This window comes from Myodes glareolus, chromosome 2 (genome assembly GCF_982192425.1).
Source record: "Myodes glareolus chromosome 2, mMyoGla1.1, whole genome shotgun sequence".
NCBI classification, from domain to species: Eukaryota; Metazoa; Chordata; class Mammalia; order Rodentia; family Cricetidae; genus Myodes; species Myodes glareolus.
In genome coordinates, this window is record NC_142027.1 from 131,580,959 (window position 1) to 131,605,419 (window position 24,461).

General features: G+C 48.0%; 1 protein-coding gene across 2 annotated transcripts in view; it reads right to left on the reverse strand.

Annotated features, from left to right (window-relative positions):
* Positions 1-10,270: 10,270 nt before the first annotated feature.
* The window catches only part of Coro1c (coronin 1C), a 74,084-nt gene continuing 59,893 nt past the window's right edge, over positions 10,271-24,461 (reverse strand). For both annotated transcript variants that reach the window (XM_085680683.2, XM_085680688.2), the window contains exons 4-11: positions 21,537-21,666; positions 19,265-19,446; positions 18,036-18,155; positions 16,653-16,757; positions 15,476-15,621; positions 14,194-14,251; positions 13,199-13,444; positions 10,271-12,388 (exon numbers count right to left, since the gene is read on the reverse strand). In XM_085680683.2, the coding sequence (XP_085536809.1) occupies positions 12,269-12,388; positions 13,199-13,444; positions 14,194-14,251; positions 15,476-15,621; positions 16,653-16,757; positions 18,036-18,155; positions 19,265-19,446; positions 21,537-21,666 (1,107 nt within the window). In that variant the 3' untranslated portion in view covers positions 10,271-12,268. The remainder of the gene's footprint in view (positions 12,389-13,198; positions 13,445-14,193; positions 14,252-15,475; positions 15,622-16,652; positions 16,758-18,035; positions 18,156-19,264; positions 19,447-21,536; positions 21,667-24,461) is intronic.

The following is a 24,461-nucleotide window of genomic DNA, read 5'->3' on the forward strand; positions in this document are numbered from 1 at the left end:
AGGGAGGGAGGGAGGGAGGGAGAGGGAGAGGGAGAGGGAGAGGGAGAGGGAGAGAACAGGTCAAAGGGTAACTTTTTTTGCGGGGGGGGGGGGTCTCTGTAGCTGTGGCTGTCCGGGAACTCGCTCTGTAGACCAGACTGGCCTTGAACTCACAGAGATCCTCCTGCTTCTGCCTCCCCGAGTGCTAGGATTAAAGGCATGTGCCACCACCACTTGGCCAAAGGGCAACTTTTAAGAGTCAGTTTTCTCCTTTTCCCCTACTATGTGGGTCTTGGGGATTGAACTCAGGTCGTGAGGCTCGTTGGCAAGTGCCTTTAGCCATCTTGTGAAGTCCTGAGCGTCATAATTTATGCATCATTGTTGGAATAAACTTTCCAAATGTTTTTTCTTATGTCTCAGCTTAACTTTCAGCACATCTGTGGGTAAAGTGCACAGGTACCTGTTGTCAAGCATGTGTGCCAGGTAAGCACTCTCCCTTCCAGACTTTTGTTGAGGCATGGACTTGCTAAATTCCCAAGACTGGCTTTGAACTCACTCTGCGGCCTAGGCAATTCTTGACTTCATGACCCTACTTCCCACATAGCTGGGACGGCAGGCCCATGCCTCCAGCCACGTTCTGCTTTTTAGAATTGGAGCCTGGAAAGATTCAAAATTTCTCACAGACCGCAGCAATGATCACTTGTATAAAGGAGATTTGAGGAGCTGGATGTAGTGGCACACACTTGTAATTCTAGCACTCGGCGGGCCGAGACAGGAGGATTCCCTCTGCTTGAACTATGGGGAGATAGCGATCAAGGCTCTACGTCAAAAAATAAACAAACAGGGCCAGACCTGGTGAGGCATGCCTTTAATCCCAGCATTGTAAAGGGAGAGAGACAGGAGGATGCCTATGAGTTTGAGAACAGCCTGGTCTACAGAGTGAGCCCCTACTTCAAAACACAGGAGAGGGAGGGAGGTGGGGAGGGAAGAGATGGATTTGTGGGGAAACTGACGTCTGTGTGAGATGCAGGCACTGGCGCCATGCTCTTATCATGTGTCCACAAAGCGTGTCCTGCCCTTCAAGGGAAAGGCATGGCATGGACACATGTGGTCAGCAAAGCTTAAATGTGTGGGTGCTCTGAGCTCACATGGCTGGCCCTGAGAAGCAGTATGGGCACCGTCTCCTTTGCCACTCTCTGCTTTTTTATAGAAAGTTCTAAATGCTCATAATGATGTCGTGTTCCTTTGTCATCCTTTACGTTTTGGGTACTATTGAATCAACCGCGGCCCTCGTGTGCGTGCGCTAGACCTCTGCCCCAGAGCTATAGCCTCGGCCCTGTTTACTTTATAATTAGGAAACAGAGCTCGCGAAGGCAACGAGGACTTTATGAGCATCCTGTATACTGACATAGTTCTTGCCTTCTTTCTTTTTCTGGGCTCCATGGGGTCAGTTTCCTACATGTCTGACCACTTTTTAGAGCTACCAACCATGGCTCCTTTCCATGGCCACAAATAGCACCAATCCTGTTGGTTTCCAGATCTCTGCGGAGGAGTCTCTGAAGGGTGTGGCAGCCTCTTCAGGTATTACAGAATGAACTTCCAGAGGGTAACTCATTACCCACAAGAGAGCTTTCCTCTGGAAAGGACCAGATAGTAAGTCTTCCCTGTTTTGTGGATCTGTTAAGTCATAAGAACAGCTATGGTATGTAAACATATGGACTCTGTTTCAATAAAACTTTATTGACAAGAATAGGTGGAGGGCCAGATTTGTCTCTGCGGCCTGCAGCTTGTGTTCCTTCTGCCTTGGGTACTTTTTTATTTTCTTTTAATCAGCAACTGCTTCTGACTCACCATACTCTACCTCATGTGCCTCTTCAGGCTCTCCAAGTTCACTCTACCCCTCCCCCACCATTTCAGAGCACCCAGCCCCGCCCCTGCTTGATGTTTGCCTGTCTCCCTGGAAGCTACAGTGGAAAAGTCATGTTGGTTTTGCTCATGGTGGCTTCTCCTGGTCTTCGCACTGTACCTAGCACTAGGGGATAGCTGCTGCTTAGGTTCCCAGGCCCTGTGCTGGGCTCTTCCATCATTATAGTTGCCCCGCAGGTAGGTACTATTGCTGCTCCCATTGTAAGGTGAGAAATGTCAGGTCCAGAGGATCCAAGGATCCTGCCCAGGGTGATCTGCTGGCAGGTGGCTAAGCTGGCGTAGATACAAAAAGTGCCTATCAGAGCCTGTGTCTCAGCTCCTCCCCATACCCCAAGCTACTGTGATCTGGGAGGATGCAATGTTTCTAGCCCCTCACAAGTTGTGAGCTCCTGAGGTGTGGAGCAGGAATCACAACGAACAATGCTGATGGGTGCTGGAGTCCAGGGCTCAGCTAAGCCTGGGGACTGAGGTCTGTCTCTGGGCCTGCTGGGCAGAATGCGCTCTTAGCTACTGGTCATTGCTGACACAGTCCCATCTCAAAAGTGAAACTTTGGCTTCTGCTTGGGGGACTCCTGACCCCAGTCTCCTGGACAGTCATCCCTGCCCTGAACCCAGTCTTCCTTGTTTCAGCTGATTTTTGAGGGGAGGGCTCCCCAGGCTCCTGCACACACAGTTCTAGGGACAGACATCACTATGGCCACATGGGTCTGCCAGGCACCTTTCATTGCACTTTGCGCCAGTCATTTCTGAGTGAGGGTTCAGAGGGGAAACCGAAACCCAGTGACTTTATTAAACAAGGAGGAAGCATCAGGTGATCAAAACTGGTCCGAGCCTCAACTGGCCAGGATCATAACGGGCAGGTACACACCCAGTTAATAAGGGAATCTTGGAATTAAGTAGATGGGCCATGATTGAATCTGTCCATCCCAGTACAACCTGAACTGCAAAAGATTTTTTTTTTTATTTTTAAAATTTTATAGCTGGGTGGTGGTGGCACATGTCTTTAATCCTAGCATTCAGGAGGCAGAGGTAGGCAGATCTCTGTGAGTTCAAGGCCAGCCTGGTCTACAAAGAGTCCCAGGACAGCCAGAGCTGTTACACAGAGAAACTCTGTCTCAAAAAACAAAAGTAAACAATAAACAAACAAAACTTATGAGTGTTTCACCTGCATGTTTGCCAGCGCATCGCAGGTGCTCCCGCCATCCATCCTCCTCATCGCAGGTGCTCCCGCTGTCCGTCCTCCTCATAGCAGGTGCTCTTGCTGTCCGTCCTCCTCATCACAAGTGCTCCCGCCTTCCATCCTCTTCATCGCAGGTGCTCCTGCTGTCCGTCTTAATCATCGCATGTACTCTCGCTGTCCATCCTCCTCATCACAGGTGCTCCCGCCGTCCGTCCATTCTCCTTATCGCAGGTGCTCCTGCTGTTTGTCTTCCTCATTGTAGATGCTCCCACTGTCTGTCCTCCTCATAGCAGGTGCTCTTGCTGTCCATCCTCCTCATCGCAAGTGCTCCTGTCATCCATCCTCCTCATCGCAGGTGCTCCTGCCGTCCATCCTCCTCATCGCAGGTGCTCCTGCCGTCTGTCCTCCTCATCGTAGGTGCTTTGCTCCTGCCATCCGTTCTCCTCATTGCAGGTGCTCCTGCTGTCTTCCTCATTGCAGGTGCTCCTGCCGTCTGTCCTCCTCATCGTAGGTGCTTTGCTCCTGCCATCCGTTCTCCTCATTGCAGGTGCTCCTGTCACCCGTCTTCCTCACCGCAGGTGCTCCTGCCGTCCGTCTTCCTCATCGTAGGTGCTCCCACCATCCAGCCTCCTCATCGTAGGTGCTAATAGTTTCTTCCTCAATTACTTCACCATCTTAACTTATTTAGTTATTTGGAGACAGAGTCTCACGGAACCTGGATCTCAAGGATTCTGCTAGATCGACCAGCAAGCACCAGGGACCCTCCTGTCTCCCCATCCCTATCCCCAGGCATACACTGCTAAACCCAACCTTTCTGTGGAGTCAGGGGATCCAAATCAGTTCCCTAAGTATGGCCACCAAGACTGGACTCTGCTTAGCCTGGGAAATAGCCCCAGGCTCAAATGCTCCCATACTGTCCCCAGAATGTCACCTTTCAGAAAGAAAAATATGACTGTTTAGGAGGGCAAACAGGATTCCTGGCAGGACGTCTCCCCCATGTTGATTGTGTTTAGGAGCACATAAGACAAACTTGAGAGGGATAAATAGTGTTTCTTTCAGCAGGAACCAAACATTCTTTGGTTCCCAGGTTAGACCATTGCTGAGCTCCAGCACCTCTTGGCTTTGCTGAACACAGGTTACAATGACCCGAGTTCAGTTCCTAGATCCCATATGGCAGCTCACAATGGTCTGTAATTTGTTTCAGGGGATCCAGTGAACTCTTCTGGCCGGCAAATCCATTATACATAGACATACATGCAAGCAAAGCATCCATAACAATAATAATTAAAAATAAAAATAATCTTTAAAAAATTAAAACCAGGCCTGTTGGATAGTCTTCGCCGTCTATGTATTTCCAAAATTCTCCATCTCCTGGAAGTGAAGGTGTTGTTTTGTTCTGAAAGTTCTGGCTGGCGGAGGGATCAATTCCCACTCCCAGCATCTTCCACTCCAGGGGGCCTGCAGGTTTGCTTGTCTGAGTCATCTGAAGGGGAAATGGCTACTGCCTCCTCTTCCCTCCTCAAACAGGAACAGGGTACAGAGTGTTCACTTTCTTTTCTTTTTTTTTGGGGGGGTGTGTGTGTTTCAAGATATGATTTCTCTGCACAGCCCTGGCTGTTCTGGAACTTGTTCTGTAGACTGGGCTGACCTTAAACTCAGAGATCCAGCTGCCTCTGCCTCCTGGGACTAAAGATGTGTGTCACCCCTGCTGGCTGTGTGTTCGCTTTCAATCCCAGATTCTGAATGCCTGCACGCGCAGCACCTGAAGCTGTTTCCACACTGGAGACTGAAGTGTAAGGTGTTCCCTCAGAGGCAGCAGAAAGTGGGTGATAGTTTCTTCCCCCACCTGAAGCAATGCTGTGCTGTGCAGGGCAAAGCCAAGCATGTGGATGCGCACCTTAATCCCAGCAATGAGGAGGCTGAAGACATCGTGAACTGCAAAAATGGCCAAAAAGTTTTAAAGAATAGCCTGAGCAATACACACCTCCTATAACCTTCCCGAGGCACCAGCTGGAACCTGTGCCAGGCAGGGCACACTACAGACTGCAGATCTCCAAAGGGGCCCTTTCCAGGTCAGTTGAGGGAGACAGTCCTCTGAAGATCCACCAAGGTCTTGGCTGCATACCCAATTATCATGGGTGTAGGAGGGAAAGTCCCCTCCAGAACTGTGCCTTGAAAACTTGCTTCCCTGGCTTGTGAAGTTTCGGAGGGAAGTCTGAGAGCCCCTTAAACACTCTTGTTAGGGCCACTCCCTAGCTCGAGCTTTAAGAATGTGTGGTTCTAGTGAGCTGGGGCAGAACAAGTATGTGAGTAAGGAGAGACCAGCACCACTGAAGTGAAACCTCTGCTTTGCTGGGACAATCGATGCTGGTGATCTGGAACTGAGAAATTAGCAATGACTAGAAAGAGGCCAGCACTACTGAGGATTGTAAATTTGGATTATTTCCTCAAGTCAGCACACAGAAGCTATGGTCTGTGGTCTAGAGGTAGCCAAGGCTGCATCTCATGCTGGCCAAGCTTGGCAACGTGTAAGAGTTTCCAAGGTGTTACTGGTTTTGAAGCATGAATGTGCCATGGAGAGCAGGGGAGGCTTGACACCAAGTGGCAGGGTCAGGCTCCCTGCAGAGCCTAGGAGAGACTATTGGAGGTGCAGCCCAGCTGCAGTAGACCCGGACATCTTGGAGATGACAGTACTGTGGAATCACCACCCTGGGCAGCAGCAGCTGAGGGCTGGAGCTGGCCACAGCCGAGACAAGCTCTTGCCTGCTGCAGAGGACGAAGCTGAAAAGGGGCCTGGGTCCTCTGGAGCACAGAGGATCACGAGTGGGTCCCAGAAGTCAAGTATTGAACTCTACATCGTTACACTTTCATCACAACTGTGCTCTGGTTCTACCCTCATGGGAGTAAAAAAGTATTTTAACTTGTTTCTATCTTATAGGGAACCACAGTGTTTTAGAGACTTTGGAATTTTACAAACACTTTGGAAATTTTAGAGGTTTTGGATGTTCTAGAGAGACTTTGAGTGCCTTTTCCCCCCTAATTTTTAAAGACTTTTCATTGTTTTGTGTGTACGAGTGTTTTGTCTACATGTATGGTTGTGTACCACATGTAAGTGTGGTGTCCACAGAGGTCAGTAGAGGACATTTAATCCCCAGGGACTGGAGCTAGGAGATGATTGTAAGCCAACACATGGATGTTGGGAATTGACTCCAGCTCCTCTGCTAAAACAAGAGCTCTTAACTCCTCGGCTTAATCTCCAGCTAAACTTTGTAAGTTTTAGAGACTAAACTTAATATTTTAATATTTATTTATTATTTATTTTTCATTTTTCAAGACAGGGTCTCTCTGTGTAACAGTCCTAGCTGTTCTGGAACTTGCTTTGTAGACCAAGCTGGCCTTGAACTCAAGAGATCCACCTGCCTCCTGAGTGCTGGGATTAAAGGCACATGCCACCACTGCCTGGCAACATTTGGGTCTTTAAAGGATGCAGAACTTTTTAAAGTTGGAATGCTTTATATCACAGCATTAATATTAACGTGTCATCTTGGGGACAAATGAGGAAGACAAGGTTCTAGCTGAACAGTGAGGTGTCTGTGTGCTAGGCTGACAAGGAGTCAGCTGGTTTTGTCAACTTGACACAAGTTCAAGTTTTTTGGGAAGGGAAACTCTCAGTTGGGAAAATGTAAGATTGAACTGTAAGCAGGTATGGGGGGCATTTTCCGGGCCCAGCCCCTGTGGGTGGTGCCATGCCTGGGCAGTTGGTCCTAGGATGTCTAAGAAAGCACTCTTCAATGACCTACATCAGTTCCTGCCTCTGGGTTTGTGATTGGCAACTGATTCTCAACAACAGTCATCTGGAATTAAGTGAAAACCCTGGTAGCTGCACACCTGTGAGGGATTTTTCTTTTCTTTTTCAAGACAGGGTTTCCCTGTGTGGCCCTAACTGTCCTGGAACTCTCTCTGTAGACCAGGCTGGCCTCAAACTCACAGCGATCCACCTACCTATATCTTCTGAGTGTTGGGATTAAAGTTGTGACTACTTCCAGACAGGACTTTTCTTGATCGCATCATCTGAGGTGTAATGACCTCACTTTCTGGGCTACAGTTTCTCACGGCAGCCTAAAGGACACAGGGGAGGGGAGCTTTCACATTCTGCCTGCTTGCCCTCATTCTCGCTGGCACGTTCACCTATCTTGCAACGGAGGCATTTCTTCACTAGCATTGAGCCTGCCTCTTCAGGACTCTGATGTAAACTGCAGAGCAGCTGAGACATTCAGCCTCATGGACCAAACAACTACTGGGTCCTTGGACTTTCTCCCACGACACAGTCCTTGCTGGAGTGGCTGGAGCATAGCCTGCAAACCACTGTTCTAGGGAATACTGACTACCGCTCCTACCCTGACTCCTGGATGACTGACTACAAGGTGTAAGATGAAATAGACCCTTTTCTCTCCAAGCAGGTTTGGCTGTGGTGTTTTATAAACACTAAGGCAGCAGCAGTACTTTAGGTTTCATAGCAAACAGTTAATGCCACTCAGATCTCCGAGCACTCAGGAAAAGCAGCCACAATGTAAGGCATACTCAAGTTAGAATAACCTACACTCTATGTTTGATTATGGATATCTTTCTGTATGTGTGTGCAGTAAATTACAAGTGCTCAGAGAGGCCAGAAGTGGGTGTGGGATCCCTGGTTGTGAGTTATCTGATGTGGGCGCCGAGAAGTACATGCTCAGCTGCTGAGCCAGCTGTCAGACCCAGCATGTTCCAATTGTTTACTGACATTAGGCTTTGAATTTCATGATTCTTCTCATTAAATAGTCTTCCTATGGGTTTTTGTTAATTACTTAAAAATGCAAATACCACCAAGTATGCACACACCTTCAATCCTAGCCCTGTGAAAGCAGAGGCAGGTGAATCTCTGAGTTCGGGGTCAGCCTGCTCTACAAGAGTTCTGTGCCAGCCAAGGCTACAGAGTGAGCTCTTTTCTCAAACAAGTCAAAAAAAAAAAAAAAAAAAAAAAACCAAAAAAACCCACCCCAGCTTTTATCATTATTATTGCTTTTCTCTCCCCTTCCACTTTGTTTTTTTCAAGACAGGGTCTGAAAAACCTGTGTAGCCCTGGAACTTGGTTTATAGACCATGCTAGCCTTGAATTCTCAATCTTCCAGAGTGCTGGGGTTTAGGTGTGTACAGCCATATCCAGTCAGTTATGTACATATACAATAAATATTGTATATTAAAAGCAAAAATCAGAATCAACTATATCCTACTTTTTTATAAGATTTATTTTTATGTGTATTTGTGTGTCTGTGCACCAGTGAGCACGTGTGCAGGTGCTCTCAAAGGCCAGACAAGGACATCAAGATTGCCTGGAATGGAGCCATGTTTTTGTGTCTAAACACACACTCCTAACTGCTGTGCTCTTTCTCCAGCCCCAACTACACCCCCCCCTTTTAAAAAATGTTTCTTACTCAATATCCTTCTTAAATGACTAAATAGTCACAGGACATTACAGGAATGTGACCAGTGACTGTGGGGCCACTTCTCACCGTTTAAGTCTTTATGTCCCACTGGTGTCCGGTGAGAAGTGAGGGTAAAAGCTCTGCATGTGAAGTCTGGACTTGCCTGTGGGACTGCCTGCCTTCCAGAAAGGTGCTGTCATTGTGCACATGTGACCTCTAGTGATGGAGTAAAGGACCCACCTCTCCAGTGTTCTTTAGAGGTTACTGTCTACCCCGGGCAACAAATACATCCCATTCTAAATGTAATCTGTGCCACTGATCACAAAATCATGTCCATGAGCCAGTGACAATTTCAGGATTAGATACTGCGCTGGCAGGAGACAGGGCCACTTAAAGTTAACAGCGTCCTCGAGACACAACAGCAAGCTTTCCTCAACACAGAGCACTAAGCAGAGGGGGGGAAGTAACCCTAAAAAGTAAGTTCTCTCCAGACAACGTCTGTCTGTCTGTCTGAGAGTTAGCGACACAGAACTGTCAGGTCTCCTGGCAGAGGATCAAGGTGGCCAAAACCAGACACCAGGCTAGTCGTAAACAGACCACCAGGCCACTCCCCACAGCTGGGGTCCCCAGAGAGAGACCTGCCAACTTCCCCTCCCAGGCTCGTGGAAAACCAGTTGCTGCTCCCTCTGCTCAGGAGGAAGGACCTGGGGTGGGGGTGGGGGTGAGCTTCCTGTTACTTGCTCATCACTTCATAAGCACCAAGAAAAGGTAAACACAGAGGCTTCTTCCCTACAAATACTGAAATGTCACCGGGGATGGAGTAATAGAAAAGAAGAAGTCGGAGGGTACAATGAAGACATAGCTAACCTGCTGGAACACAGGCAAGGGTTCTCTTCTCCTAAAAATCCCAGTTACCCAGGTTACAGAGAGGCAAGAGGCCCAAGGCTATCTAGCATACAAGAAGTTTAAAGACAGCCTGAAGTATCTTCTTTTAAAGATAAGGTCTTACTATGTACCCCTAGCTGTCCTGGAACTCACTATGTAGACCAGGCTGGCCTTGCTTCTGTTTTGAGTGCTGGGATTATAGGTATGTGCCCCTACTCCTGACTCTGAGAACTTGTCTTAAACAACAACAATAAAACAACAAAACCACTAGAAGAAAAGTCAGGTCTGAGGGTGTGGCTCAGTAGGTAAAGTGCTTGTTGAACATACACAAAGCCCTCACGAACCAGGCATGGTGGAGCACGTCTGTGATCCCAGGCACTTGGAAGGCGGAGGTAGGAAGATTTGAGTTCAGAAAACTTAAGGTCACCCTAGGCTACATGACTTGTCTAGCCTTGTCTCAAAATTCCAGGAAGCAGTTCCTCCAACCTCCATTCTGGTCATGTTGTCCCTGCAAGAGGCCCAGTGGTCAGCTTGGGTGTTTCTCTCCTCCAAATCACATGGGATTACCATCCTTTCCTAATCCAGGGAAGAAACAGGAGAAGATGAGCTTGGCTTCGGGTCACACTGGCTGCCAAGGCTGGAGGCAGGATCTACCAGGCAGGTCTGTGAGAATCTGAACCACAGCACCAGCTGCTGAGGCCCTCCTGATCACCCTTCCTTGGAGCACAGGGTCCAGCTCCACTCCTAGTACTTACACTCAGAGAGCACTGTTGCCCAGATGCTGTAGCATGCCTGTGTCCAGCAGAGGAGTGAGGTGTGAAAGAAACACAGCACACAATTGTAATCAATGTCTTTTATCTTTGAAAATGGAAGCAAGTGGTTTGACAGAACACTATGGCCACTCTATAAGAGCGGATCTGGGAGCAGTTCACTGTCCTCTGGTGTCACGGCTTTAGGAAGACAGCGACAAGACAGGGAAAGATCCAGCACGTATCGGGTGCCTACTCTGAGCCTGGCACACACTGTGGCCGCTGGCTTCTCCTCGCTTCTTCCTCTCTCTGAACCACATTCCCTCTGGTGCTCCATCACCAACCCCAACAACTGCTACTTAATTAATTTGACTAGACTCCAGCACATTTCCAAATCCTGGAACAAAGATGCTTGCCCAGCACTGCACACTGCTGTCCGTGCTGTGTGTCTGTGAGTTGCTCCAGTTCTTCACATCTCAGTATCCACGTCAACATTAAAACACAAGACAGACACACAAACCCACAAAGGTGCAGACGCCCTGGAGCTACGGAGCTGGCAAGCCCGTATGGTGGCTGCGAACCTTTCTTACAACGCTACCCAGCCAGCCCACACATTCTAAGCATGTGCCACCACACTCTGCCTGTCCTGATCCCTATGGATTTGCTTGTAGCCAGTACTCTGTCCACACCAGTATGAACACATGCCAAGGCCTGCCTTCTATGATCCCCTGACACTATCTGATCAACCGCTTTCACAAACATGCAACACGAGGAGCTAAGTTCCAGCTGCCCCAGGAGGCAGGTAAGGCTCAGCCTGTCTTCTGTAGGTCCAGGGAACGCAGTGCTCCACAGTCGTGGTCAGTGCTGGGGAACAGTAGCCTGATTTGTGTTGCACTGAGGACAGTGCCTGCCCATGGTGAGCTACAGCCTATCTCTACAACCGCCTTTCTACTTTCTTCTGGACTTTTCCCTCAGTCACAATGTTTAAGAGCCCTCAGGTCACATCCTGCACACTGATTATGCCTGACAAGCAGTGGGCAGACAGAAGTGGTTGGGCTCCAGGGACAAGAGGCAGCAGAGTGGGGCGGGGGGGGGGGGGAGAACAGAAGATGTGGGAAACACGATCACCAGGCAGAGGCTCCACTCACAGCTCCTGGGTTCAAGCCCCACACCATGCCCAAGGGCCAAGGCAAGCTGCTTCACTGGACAAGAACACCTCAAAACACATGCATCCTCTTGTCTTGGGCACCCTTGTCCAATATGGACCGAAATGGAACCACAATGCTGGAGGGGATGGAAGCAGCAGAGCCTACATAGATCAAAGCTGCAGAAACACATGCTAGTTTGGGTTGGATTATAATCATGTGAAACATCAAAAAGCTAAATTCCATCTGTACAACCACTCACTCCTAGGAGAGGACAAGAGCTGTTTGATCGAAGACTCAACGGAGTGGAGGGTGGTGTGTGGGTCCACGTGAATTCTCAAGTCTCCCTGCTGGACAGTCATTAGATGACTGGATTTGTGCTGCAAGTGAGCCAGCACTGTGTGGCTACGCTGATTGTTCCCGTGACACTTTATACAAAATAATCTTCTCATCTTCATTTAGTTTATAAACATACACAGTGCTGTCCCTTTCAAATAAAGAAGGGAAAAAACCAAAAGAACCAACCACACAAATACTGCAAAGTAGCAAAGTACAAAGAAAAAAAGCTACTTTTGGTTTTGGCAACATTAAAAAGGGAGAAATACACAGAGCAAAGGTGGTGTTGGCCCCACTCAAAAGGTGTGTGGGCAGGACACTGGGTCGGGTGGGTTTTCTAAAATTCAGAATATCTGGCATTTTAAATGTAGTAAAGTTCAACGTCACTGGGCCTGTCAAACACCAAAAAGCTTCCTGATAAAAAGCTCGGCTTTCATTTTTTTTTTTTTTTGCAAATTTGGGAGAGGAATTGAGTTCTTACTGGAATGTGGCCTATCGCTGGCTGACAGATTCAAAATGGAATGTCTCCAAATGGCAGTGCCTCCCTTTCTGCCCGCCCTCGGAGCACACCAATGAGCAGCTGCCAACTGTGGAGGTGGGCGGGCCTCAGACCGCCATCTTTGCCAGCTGCTGCTCTAACTTCGAAATGCGCTCGTCTTGATTGCAGATTGTGTCTTTTATGGATTTGATCTCTTTCAAAATCTCATCCAATTTGGCTTCGTTTTGCTAAGAAAACAAACAGAAGAAGGTGACCAACAACATTAATGAAGTCTAACAGGGCAGAGTGGGAGACCTAGCTCCTACTCTGGGAACAGCTAGGACACCAGGTCTTTCCGAGAAATGTGGATACTCCTGAGACAGAGGAGTTCACACGGAAAAAGCAGTGCTCAGTGAGGCTCCTAGTCCTCACCTGCACACCTAGCTGGGCAAAGCCCTACCGCCCACTCACGCCTCTGGTTGTTAGGAGCAGTCCCCATTTGTTCTGGGAGACTCTCCTTCAGCCACAGAGGGCTCCCTCCTGCTAGGTCTTCTGAGGAAGCCCTATTTTCTCTCTCTCTCGAGCTTATTCAGTGGAAACCTTAGGGCACCAAGTCCAGATGCCGACTTCTTGGTCAAGGCCCAAAGCACTAGCTTCTTCAGGCACTCTGGTCCATGCGGTTTCCTATGCTCTTCCCTGTTCCTGGACAGATACCTATCCTTTCCTGTGGTGGCAGTGCCCTCTGGTGGTAGGTGGTGGGTAGGTGGTAGTCCTTATGGCTACCCCAGAGCCACTGCAGTACCCACGGGTACCAGTTCCTTCTCATGGAACACTCACTTCTTGGCTCCTGCAACCCTGAACCCCATGATGCTTTACTGGAGAAAGGGATGAAGAAAACCCTGCAGGGATCCTGTCCACTCTCAGACAGCACAGTAGGCAATAGAAAGCCAGTGCTGGCTAGTCGGGAAACCACAGTCACCTAGTCCCTGGACACTGCTCTGCAGCACGGAGCTTTCCAGAGGACATGCCAAGTCCAGCCCCAAGTACACACTCCTTACCACACTGGTTGTGTCTGTGGTCTTCTTGGGAGCGCTGATGAGATCACACTTCTTATTTGCAGCTGGCTTGCTGTCCAGAATGTTCTTCTTGACCACCTTGAGATCCCTGTTCTTGCCTGGAATGTACCCATGCTTCAAGGAGATGAGGATCGGGTCTGCATTCTTCCCCTCAAACCACTCCTCTGCTTCCAGCGCAGCTTCTGGCCCTGCCGTGTCAGGGTACAGGTCATCTTGGAAGAGGTCAGACTGCAACAGGTATTTGGACAACACTTGGTAAGCGAGAAAGGCTCCTGAACTGTTCGTCTTTCTGTAGTGCTGAGGACTAAGTCCTGTGCGCATGCATGCAGGGCAAGCGTTCTACCTCAGGCTGTATGTCCCCACTCTTTACTTATTCTCCTATAATCTGGGTAGCAGGATTACCAGCATGTACCATCACACTGATCTGAGTTTTTTTTGAAACATAAGTTACTTAAAAACTGGGTACGTGGAGCTGGAGAGATGGTAGACTGGCTAGTTTTATGTCATTTTGAAAGACAGAACCTCAAATGAGAAAATGTCATAGGCTGACTGGTGGACAAGCCTATAGTGCATTTCCTTGATTGATGATTAATGGGGGGGGGCACAATTCACTGTGAATGGAGCCACCCCTGGGCAGGTGGTCCTGAGGGCTGTAATAAAGCAGACTGAGCAAGCCACGAGAGCAAACCAGCAAGCAGTGCTCCTCCATGGCTGCTGTCAGGCTAGACTGTGACCCAGGAGTTGTAAAGAAACGCTTTCTTCTCCAAGCTGTTTATGGTCATGATGTTTTATCAAGGCAACAGAAACCCTAACTATGAAGGTGGCTCAGTGGCTCAGGGCTTATAGCATTTGCTGTTCTTGCAGAGGACCTAGGTCTGATTGCCAGCACCCATGTGGCACTCAACGTTCCAGGGGAGCTGACACTACCTTCTGAACTCCTTGAGCGGCAGGCAGACGTGCAGATAGCATACACTCACCTTCCTGGGGACAGTCATGATGATAGGTTCACACTTTCTCTCATGAAGCTTGAAGAACCTTCAGAAGAGAAATAAAAACAAAGTGGCAGAGGGTGGACAGCTCAAGACTACTTCCGCAGTGTCCCTGGATCTGAACACACGCCACAGACTACCTCATCTGCTGTTCCAGACCTCCGTTACAGAGGAGAAACAGACTCAGGGCATCCCTGCAGCTGGAGACGGCGAGTGAGAGGTCTGTGAAAGATGGCTGCGACAGTGCCACGTCACGGCGACTCGCTGTGTCCCCTGCTGAGTGTTCTGTCAGCACGAGGACTTACCCAACATGCGACACAGAAACAGCACTTTTTTCTTTGGGTTTTCATGTGTGTGTCTTGTGTTTCTGCACACATGGCACACGTGTGGAGCTCGGGGACAACTGCCGGTGCTGGTCTGCAGGCTCTTTCCCACCTTCTTATAATTTTTATAATTCATTATTATTTCTGTGTGTGTTAGTATATAGGTGTACATGCCACAGCACACATGTGCAGGTCTGAGGACAACTATGGAGTCAGTTCCCTTCTTCCACTTTTATAGGGTTCTTAGGATCACACTCTGGCTCTCAGGTCCATGTGGCCAGTGTCTTTACCTACTAAGAAATTCTGCCGGCCCTGCCTTCCACCTTTCGTTTGAGGCCTGGAACACTGACTCTAGAGCTTCCGGGGCTATTTTCTCCACCTTCCATCTCATTATCACTGGGATTACAGGTGTGCACCATAGTGCATTAACCAAGGTCCTGGAGACCTACATTTAATTTACACTCAAAAGGCCAGAGTTTTACCAATTGCACCATATACTTTTTTTTTTTTTTTTAAAGGCAGGGTTTCTCTGCGTAGCCCTGGCTGCCCTGTAACTTGCTCTGTAGACCAGGCTGGCCTCAAATTCAGAGATCCACTTGATTCTGTCTCCCAAGTGCTGGAATTAAAAGTGTGAACCACCACCACCCAGCGTACTGTAACTTTTAAAAAAGAAAAAGAAGCCAAACATGACGGTGTAGGTCTGGAACTCTAGCACTTGGGAGATGAAGGCACAAGGCTTTTTACCCACTTGCCCATCAGGAAACACTACCCACAACTCAGAACGAAGGAAGTGAGCATGTGAAACATGGAACCGAGTGGTATAACTGCTTTGCTCCATTCCAATTTACAAGGTCACATGCTACAATCAGCTCCAAATACATCCAAGGCAGTCTTGGAGTTGGTCTCTTCTGTCATGAACACTGGACACTTTGGGTTAGATTCTTTACCTAGCAATCTCACATTTGTTGACATCAAGTCCCCGCTTAGACATGTAGCCCATCCCTCGTTGAGGTTCCTTGCTGCTGAATGTGTTGAGGTAGTGGACATACGGGGATTCGTCCGTGATTTCAAAATAGCGGATACTACTGTCACCCTACAAAAAGCAGAGACAAGAAACGTTTTGCTTAACAGGGTGAAAACCCTTACCACCCCAGAATTCAAGGGAATCTAACTTCAGTAGCTGACCACTGCTTTCTCCAAAAACATTTGCCTGAAATATAAAACAGTTGTTTCCCCACCAAGATTAAGTCCTTCCTACTTAGAGTTTTCTAACATATCCTTTAGAAGGCTCCTCTGCCTCTATTCTGGGCCCAGAAAGCAGGTCAGGGTCAGGGCAAAAATGTTACTGGTCCACACAACTGCCCCAAGCACCAACTTCAAAGTTAAGCAAGCAGAGGAGGCGGCTGAGAGCACAACCACCTGTCTGTGCATTCACTCCCTGGCCAGGGCAACAACGGAGTCTCTCTAAAAGAAACCTGGATAGCACCAAAGGTTCTCCTTGCAGTGTGTAAAACCCCACGGTCATCTTGTTTATAGTGGTCAGCTATCTTTTGGTACGCTACTTGAGGCAGGTGTTCTCTAGGCTAAGAATAAATGATAGTTATGTCAGTGTGACCAATGACTGCAACCTGGTCTAAAAGAGGACATGCATGCATGTGTACACACGTACACACACACACATACACACACTGTGGGATTCCCCTCTGTATACCATTGGTTAATGAATAAAGAAGCTGCTTTGGGTCAATGGCTTAACAGAAGATAGCTAGGTTGGAAAAGATATATAGAGAGAGAGTAGGCAGAGTCAGGGAGAAGCCATGTAGCTGCTGCCAGGGACAGATGCACTGGAACCTTGCCAGTAAGCCACAGCCACGTGGTGATACACAGATGAATAGAAATGGATTAATTCAAGATATAAGCGCTAGGTAGCAATATGCTTAAGCTATTGATCAAACAGTATTGCAAATAATATAGTTTCTGTGTGATCATTTCGTGTCAGCAGTCAGGAATGAACAAGAAGCTCCCAACTACACACACACACACAAACACACACGTCAGTTTAAAAACATTTAACCCTGTCTCTTCTAGGGTTGATGTCATATCAGACATAGGGCTCCTGTTTACCTTTCCACACAAGTAAATGATACTGGTATCTGGGTCGTAGAAAGGCAGCAGCACCCCATTGCTAGTGTCCATCTCATGAAGAGCAATCGGTTCCTGCATGTTTTTCTGAAAATGAGTCCATAAACAACATATAGACATGTATAAACACATGTTTAAAATATACATGCATAGGGACATATTTAATACACACATGTAGGTACGTGTTTAAAAGACAAATTCTCATAACCTTATTATACGTTCTTTAATATAACCCATTTTCCTAGCAGAATCTAGAGTCTGAACAACATGGGTATATCCTTATCCATGCAAACACCAGGGACCAAACTCACTGACAACTATGCTGACTGTATGTATGACTGCACATGTGCATCATGTACAATCAAGGCAAACATTAGCACGGCTCCACAACACAGACAAAAAAGCCTTTCTGCTTTGCAGCTCTTTTCCTTTATAATAAATATTTTTGGCTGCATGGAAGGGGCGCACGCCTTTAATCCCAGCACTTGGGAGGCAGAGGCAGGTAGATCTCTGTGAGTTCAAGGCCAACTTGGTCTACAGAGTGAGTTCCAGAAGCTCTGTCTTGAAAAACCAAAAAAAAAAAAGAAAAAAGATTTTTGTTTTAAAAGGCCAACCTGGTATACCTAGCAAGTTCCAGGCTACCCAGGGCTATGTGGCAACCCCTGCCTCCAACGGCTATGCATGAGTGCAGCTGCCTGCTGAGGCCAGAAGAGGACACCAGATTCCCTGGAACTGGAGTTGTGAGCCTAAGTGTCATAGGTGCCGCAATCTACAAACGCTCTTGCCCCCGAGCCATCTCTCCAGCCAGCACGTGCTGTATAGAATACACGTACTGAGAAAAGTTAAACAGAAACAGCCCAGCCCAGCAGGTGGCAGGAGCACTGTCACTGTGGACACTCTTTCCACAGTCACAGCCACTCTACAGGAGGCTCAGGGTGTGTACACACTTAGGGCAGTTCTAAACACTTCCCTACACAGGACTGTGTGCAGTCTTCAAGTCAAACTTGGGAACTTCATGAGTGCATCTCTAAAGTGCATTTACCCATGCTCCATTAAGCATGAGAACCTCCTGCTAAATTAAAGCAGCAGGATCTTAAAAATCACACTGAGGCCAAGCAGTGGTGGTACACCCTTCAATCCTAGCACTTGGGAGGCAGAGAACTCTGAGTTCAAGACCAGCCTGGACTACAGAATTAGTTCCAGATCAGTTAGGGCCACACACAGCGAAACCCTGTCTCAATAAAAACAAAACAAAACAAACAAAAAACAATCCCCACCCCCACAAAAAAAACCCATACTGAGAACCCAAGACCCTGTCAGCCCAAAGCCCTGCTCAGAACAAGGGAAAACTGGGAAGGGGCCTACCGGGTTCCAGAGCGCCAACTGCCGCTCACTCATGCGGCTAAAGCCAGTAGTGAAGACGTTGCCATCGGCCAGGAAGATGGCACGCATGGGCCTGGCTCCTTCGTGTGCTTTTTCCTTCTCCTGGGAAGGAGGGGAGCAGATGCAGATTTTAGACATTTAGACAACACGGGTAGGTTGAGTGAGAAGTCCATATTGGAAGCCAGCCTCCCTTCACACACTCAGTGGGCCATTCCATGTTCCCTGGGCAAGACCTTAAGGTCATGGTTAACTACTGCCTCCCCGTCATGAGGAAAAGTGACACTTAGTAATCTGGTCAAACTCAGCAAGCAGAGCCCTAGAACAGACTGAGGAAGGAGCTCCATTCCTACTACATTCTGTTGTTGTCCCAGCCCACACACTACAGCTGTAAAGCACACATCCAAGGGCTCTGCCATACACGTTTCTCAGGACGGGTAACCTACAGGCTGGGGCAGCCACTAGTTTCTCCAACATCAAAGAACATAAGGAAGGCTGCTCCTAGCCTTGTCTGGTTAATGAGAGTAGCTCAGCAGCCACCCTTGAAGATGCTGGGTAGACAAGCACAGGGCCTGGAAAGACCCTGTGGTAGATAAGCACTCACCACGACTACTGTCCAGCGCTAGACAGGGCTGATAAATGTCACTACATCTCAGCTGGCCTCAGAGCACAGCTAAGGTGAGCTGTTCTTGGACTTCTCACCTGTAGCTGCAGGCCTAACATATACATCTTCAGGCAGGATGTGTGACTTTATCTACTGGGTGGCAGATGCTGGGCACTAAGATGACGGCAGGACCTGCTGCAGGTCTGCAGGGCACCTGGATACTGTTCTGGGATTGGGATGGACATCAACTAGGGAGCATCAGTGACCCAGACAGGTCACAGTTCGTTTGGGCTCATCAAGACCTGAAAACGTCTAAGGGTATCATGAGTTGTTAAGTGCCCCTGCTGCACCAATACTCGGAAGGCAGAGCCTAACATATCTGTGAGTCCCAGGCTAGTCAGGACTATACAGTGAGATTCAGTCTAAAGCCACCATGAAGGGACAGAGCTGAGCCAAGGCTGGAAATGACTGGAGAGAAGAGAAACTGAGGCAGTCACTCCCTACTCAGACGGTGTCTGCACACCACAAGGACACCATGACTTAAGCGTGCAGGTCCTCAAAGTAGTCTAGGTCACTGATTGGCTACCAAGGCTGTGCTAAGAACACTCACCGCCACGATCTCCTGTTTCCTGGGATCAATGACTCTCACTTTCTTATCTTTGGACGCTGTGCAGATGAGGCTGCCATTGCGGTTCCAGCTCACATTGTAAATCATGTCTGAATGCATGTCGTCCAAATTGATGAGGGCTTCCCCTGTCCCCACGTTCCAGATGATAATGGCATTATCACAGCCTGCACCAAGCAGATCAACCACAAGATGAGAAATGCCCACACAACATATGAGAGAAAGTTGCAAGCCCCACAGGGACACAAAGGGACGGGAAGGAAGATGCCGATGACAAGAGGCCCTGCTTACTGGGAGGCCAGAGTGACAAGATTTCTGTAAAGCAATATGGTGAAGCCATCAGCCAACCCAAAGCCAGAGCCCCGTTTTTTAGATTTAGCTGGACTAACGGAACTAGGCAGTTTCAAGAAGGTACCCTTTTCCAGAAAGATAACATCAGAATGGACATCATTTCTGCACCTGAGGAACCTGGGGTAGCACATGACTCAAGTCTGTGACATTGTGAGCCAGGGTCCTTCCTGTATATGAAATCAGGGTAAGCTACAGTAATAGAAGGGAAACAGGACTGGCTTGTTGCTCTTAGAGATCGTATCTTAAAAAGGGAAGTTGGGGCCAGAGTGGTCTGTCCATAATGAGAAGGCTAAAGTGAAATCACGCAGACATGTGGATTCAGAAGCTGTTTCCCAGAGAGGCCCACGATCCCTTAGACACTCAGCCCCATCCCTGCTTCAAGAGTATCTTCCAAGCCAATGGTTATCAACCTGTGGGTCTTGATCCATTTGGCAAACTTATCTCCAAAAATACTTTCGTTATTTACATTAGAATTCGTAACAGTAGCAAAATTAGTTGTGAAGTAGCAACAAAAACAGTTTTATGGTTTGGCGTCACCACAACATGTGAAACTGTTATTCAAGAGTCAAAGTGTTAAAAAGGTTGACAACCACTGTTCTAAGAACATACCTGAAAACCAAGAGCTAGAAGCAGGAAACTCATGCTGAAAAACGTGTACAACAATATAAAACACTGTAATTGACTTCTGGGGTGGAGAGCTGAGCCTTCCTGCACTGGCTCCTCCAGGCAGCCTGCTCGCGAGGGAGGGCCAGGCATTGAGTGGTCTGACAGTCCGAAGGTACAGGCCCAGCAGTCAACCAACCAGTTTCTTCTGCTTGCACAAGGCAAACAGGAAAATAGGGTGAGCCTGTATGGTCCCAAGTGACCAGGGAGAACAGCAGGTCCTTTCCACCATTCAGCCCCCCCCCTTCCCGCTCAGGCTTTGGTCCCTAGATCATCAGAAGGACTCAGGTATGGTCAACCATGGCTATGAAAGTTGATGCCCTACAATGTCTTCTGTGAAGAGGCCTTTGGCAGGTACCTGAAATTAAATTTTTAACTTCACTTACCATAAATAAACATCTCCTATTCTTGATTAAAAATTGACCTGCCCAACTTGAAAAAAGACATGTTTTTAAAATAAACCAGTATTGATAAGGTATAATTCACACATACCCATTACACTTAAGGTAAGCTCTGACAAATACCTATAACCAAGAAAGAGCTTTCTTCCATCTCCCCAAAAGCTTAACTATAGCCATCTGTATTCCCGTGTGTGTGCACTGTGCAGAGGCCAGAGGCCAAGCCTGGAGCTTGCCATCAGCTACTCTGGCCTGCCATTTTATCCCAGGGAACTGCATTTCTTTCTCTCCGCACTGGGACTGAAAACACTTGCATCACACCTGGTTTCCCTAACAAGGGCTCTGGGGACCAGACTCAAGCACTTTATTGAATGAGACATCTCCTCAACAGGCTAGCCTTGAACTTACTGAACTACCACATCCAGTTGATGTATTGCTTTTAGAAAAAAAGAAGGAAAGGAGGGAGGGAAAGGAAAGAAAAATCTGAAATTTGGGCAAAAGCAAAAATTTCTGTAAGATGAATCTGGAAATGAGGCAAGAGCCAGTGGGAGCTGGAAGACAGACACTTCCACACTCCACACTGAGATAGGTGCCAAGGTTCACTGTGGTGCGTCTAACTGAAAATCCAGAGGCAGCATCGGTGTCCAGAGCCAGGGCTGAGCGGATAAACGTGGCTTTACCGGCAGAGGACAGCGGGAGTGTGTGCAAAGAGTACAGAGCACCACTCTAAGTGTGCGGCCCTACCTACACTTAAAGAGTCTGCCATGGTCCCTAGCACTCCGCTTCAGCGGAGTCACACCTGTCACTCCCCCCACATGAGGCCAGGCAGTCTGCGGGGCTCCTACCTGCACTAAGAAGCACATTGCGGGCCGTCGGATGCCAGGCAACGATGCCAACTCGTTTTGAATGACCTTCTAAAATCACCACAGGTTCAGTCAGGGAAAGGGTCAGTCCATTTTCTGGGATCTGCCAAACCTGTTGGAAAAGGAAGGAGAGTGTTGGTCTGAAAGCCCTGTCACATTTTGCTTCCAGGTCACTGTGGCCACCCAGTGGTACCTGGGTGAAAGGTACAATGAAGTGACTGTCTTAAAAATGTAAATATATGGGGCTGGAGAGATGGCTCAGTGTTAAGAGCACCAGCCACTCTTCCTGAGGATCTGGGTTCAGTTCCTAGCACTCACATGGTGGCTCACAGTCATCTATGGTGGGATCTGATGCCCTCTTCTGACGTGGAGGCTTACATGCAGATGGAGTGAGCGCTTTTCTAAGTAAAATTAGAAATTTTTTTTAAAAAAATGTAAATATACTAAGTACTTGATAACTTTGTGTTTCCTCATTTGTGGCCTGCCAGGCCAATAGGGTCCTTAGAAGCACAGGCTGTTCATTTTGACTGAATCCTGTTTTCTTTTCTCTTCAGTAAGATTTTCTTTCTATAGTGTAATAGAAATATTGCCAATATCCCAACGTAAAGCACAGAGCCTGTGCTTACAAGCATTCGTCCCGCAGAGGGCATATCTCAATGCGTCTTTGAGGGATTCAGTCATTTTGTCCTTTCTTTCAGTGTTCCATCTCTCCCCACTGTGCAACTCTGAACTACCGCACACTAAAGGTCACGGGAGTCACCACACCCAGTCTCACATTCCTTTTTGAGATGGTGAAAATTTCTAAAATATCTGTTGGTGGTTGTATGCTTCCATGAACATATTAGAAATCTTTAAGCCAGGCAAGGTGGCACACATCTTTAATCCCAGAGGAGTTCCAGGACAGCCAGGGCTATAAAAAAACAAACAAACCCTGTCTCCAAAACAAAACAAAACAAAACAACCCCCCAAACCAAAACAACAAGAACAACAACAACAAAAAACAAATCAAAACCAAAAAAGAAAAATCATTGAATTGTACTTTTTTTTCCCCCATGTGAGACAGGGTTTCTCTGGGTCACAGGGAGAGGACTGGGCTTCTTTGGTCTTATTTAGAGTTTTGCTATGCAGCCCAGTCTGGCATCAAATTCAAAACCACCCTGCCCACCTCAGTCTCAGAATGCCAAGATCACAGGCCTGAGCCACGACACAGCAGGTGAAGAGGGAGGTTTTAAAAGCCAAGCACAGGATTCCTCTCTCTTTCAAACCTGTTACAGTGAGCGGAGCGGCCACCGCCCTGGAGGAGCACTAAGAGCACTAAGTAGTACATGGCATCTACTTCATAAAAGAAGTTTAAAACAATTACTCCTTAAAACCCAGGAGCTCTTTGAGAACAGGCAGCAGCCTCAGGGGTGGCCCTCTCTCCAGACCAGCATACTGTCTCACCCCTCCCCGAAAGACAGGTTTGCTCCCCTGGGGTGTGGGGCAACTGCTTCCTTTCCAGTAGGACAGTGTGCTTTTATCCTGATACACAATTTCTTTACCCTAATAAAACTAAAAGGTTTATAATTAGCCAAACAGTTCTGGATTGAACCTGGCCATCTGAGTATAATCAGAATTGGAACTGTCAACAGAACACACAGGAAACAGTAATTAGTACTTTGGTGAAAGCATGAAGTTGGCAGAGACAATCATGAAAACTGGTGCCTCAAAAGGTACTCGTGTGGCAGTGCCACATACTAGCTCCAGATGGCGCCCTCGTACCAGTCTGCTGGGGTTCCTGAGATCCACAGCAGTGAGCTTTGTAAACCCTGAGCATGTCTGAGAGAGGCTCTGGCTCAGTATTTCTCCCTCGGAATACAGAAGCCGCAGAGGCCAGCACCAGTTTCGCTTTCTCTAGCATCTCCTTCACCCATCTTTTGCTTGAATAGAGAGGAAACGTCAAACAGGGAAAGCAACGTTGATTATGGGATGGGAGTCTTAAACCTGGACGGCTTGTGTCTGCACTGTACTGTGAGCAGACTTGATGGCTCTCCACCAGGTAGGCAGATGCCCTAGACTAGGCACCCAAGCTTCTTTTACTCCCTGGGTCCAACACACACAGTATTTGCACCACAAAGCAGGTCTGGTACTAACGATCTAATGGGCCCCACGCTAGGACTCAACGGCTAAACAAGAAACTGAGCTTTTCAATAGACTGACAACCAGGAACAGCAAATATAAGTGGGTGGACATGGAAGGTGCTGGAGCTGAATGAGTTCAAATCACATAAATGTGCTACAAATGTAGACTGCAGTGACCTGGGGTGATGATGGTGGAAGGTGGATATGGTGACATGAACCAGTGCATTTTAGATAATGCCCCGCATAAGCAGAAACGCTGTAACATCAGTTAGGTTTGTCCCTCGTATTATTCAGAGTTTAGTGAGACCAGTGCTGTGATGCCGTAAATAGGTGCTGCTGGAAACACAAGAGTCCCCAGTACCATACTACACAAGCTGGTCCATCCAGGAGTCCCTGAAGAGACGACCTCTATGAATGCAAAAAAGTAGGCAAAAGGGAAGAATAAAGAAAATCAAGTAGCCAGTTTCAAAAGAAACACCACAAATGCACAAAGCAATTTTCTAAAAAGCATTTAAACAATGCATCAGAGAGGCTGGCTGGGGGGACAGCAGAACAAGGAACCAGTCAAGATGATAATGCCACAGGCTCCGACAGCTGAAGAAGTGTCTGGGAAAGTCTGCGAAACAAAACGAAAAGACACCAGAACCAGTGCGTGGATGAGAATAAACAGTGCTCTCCCCGCCGGGAACTGTGGGAAAGGGCTGTGTGTCTTCCCACACTCAGCACACCCTCTGGCTGGCGCTGCAGAGCTTGCTTATGGGCTGTCATTATCTGGCTCTCTGCCCAG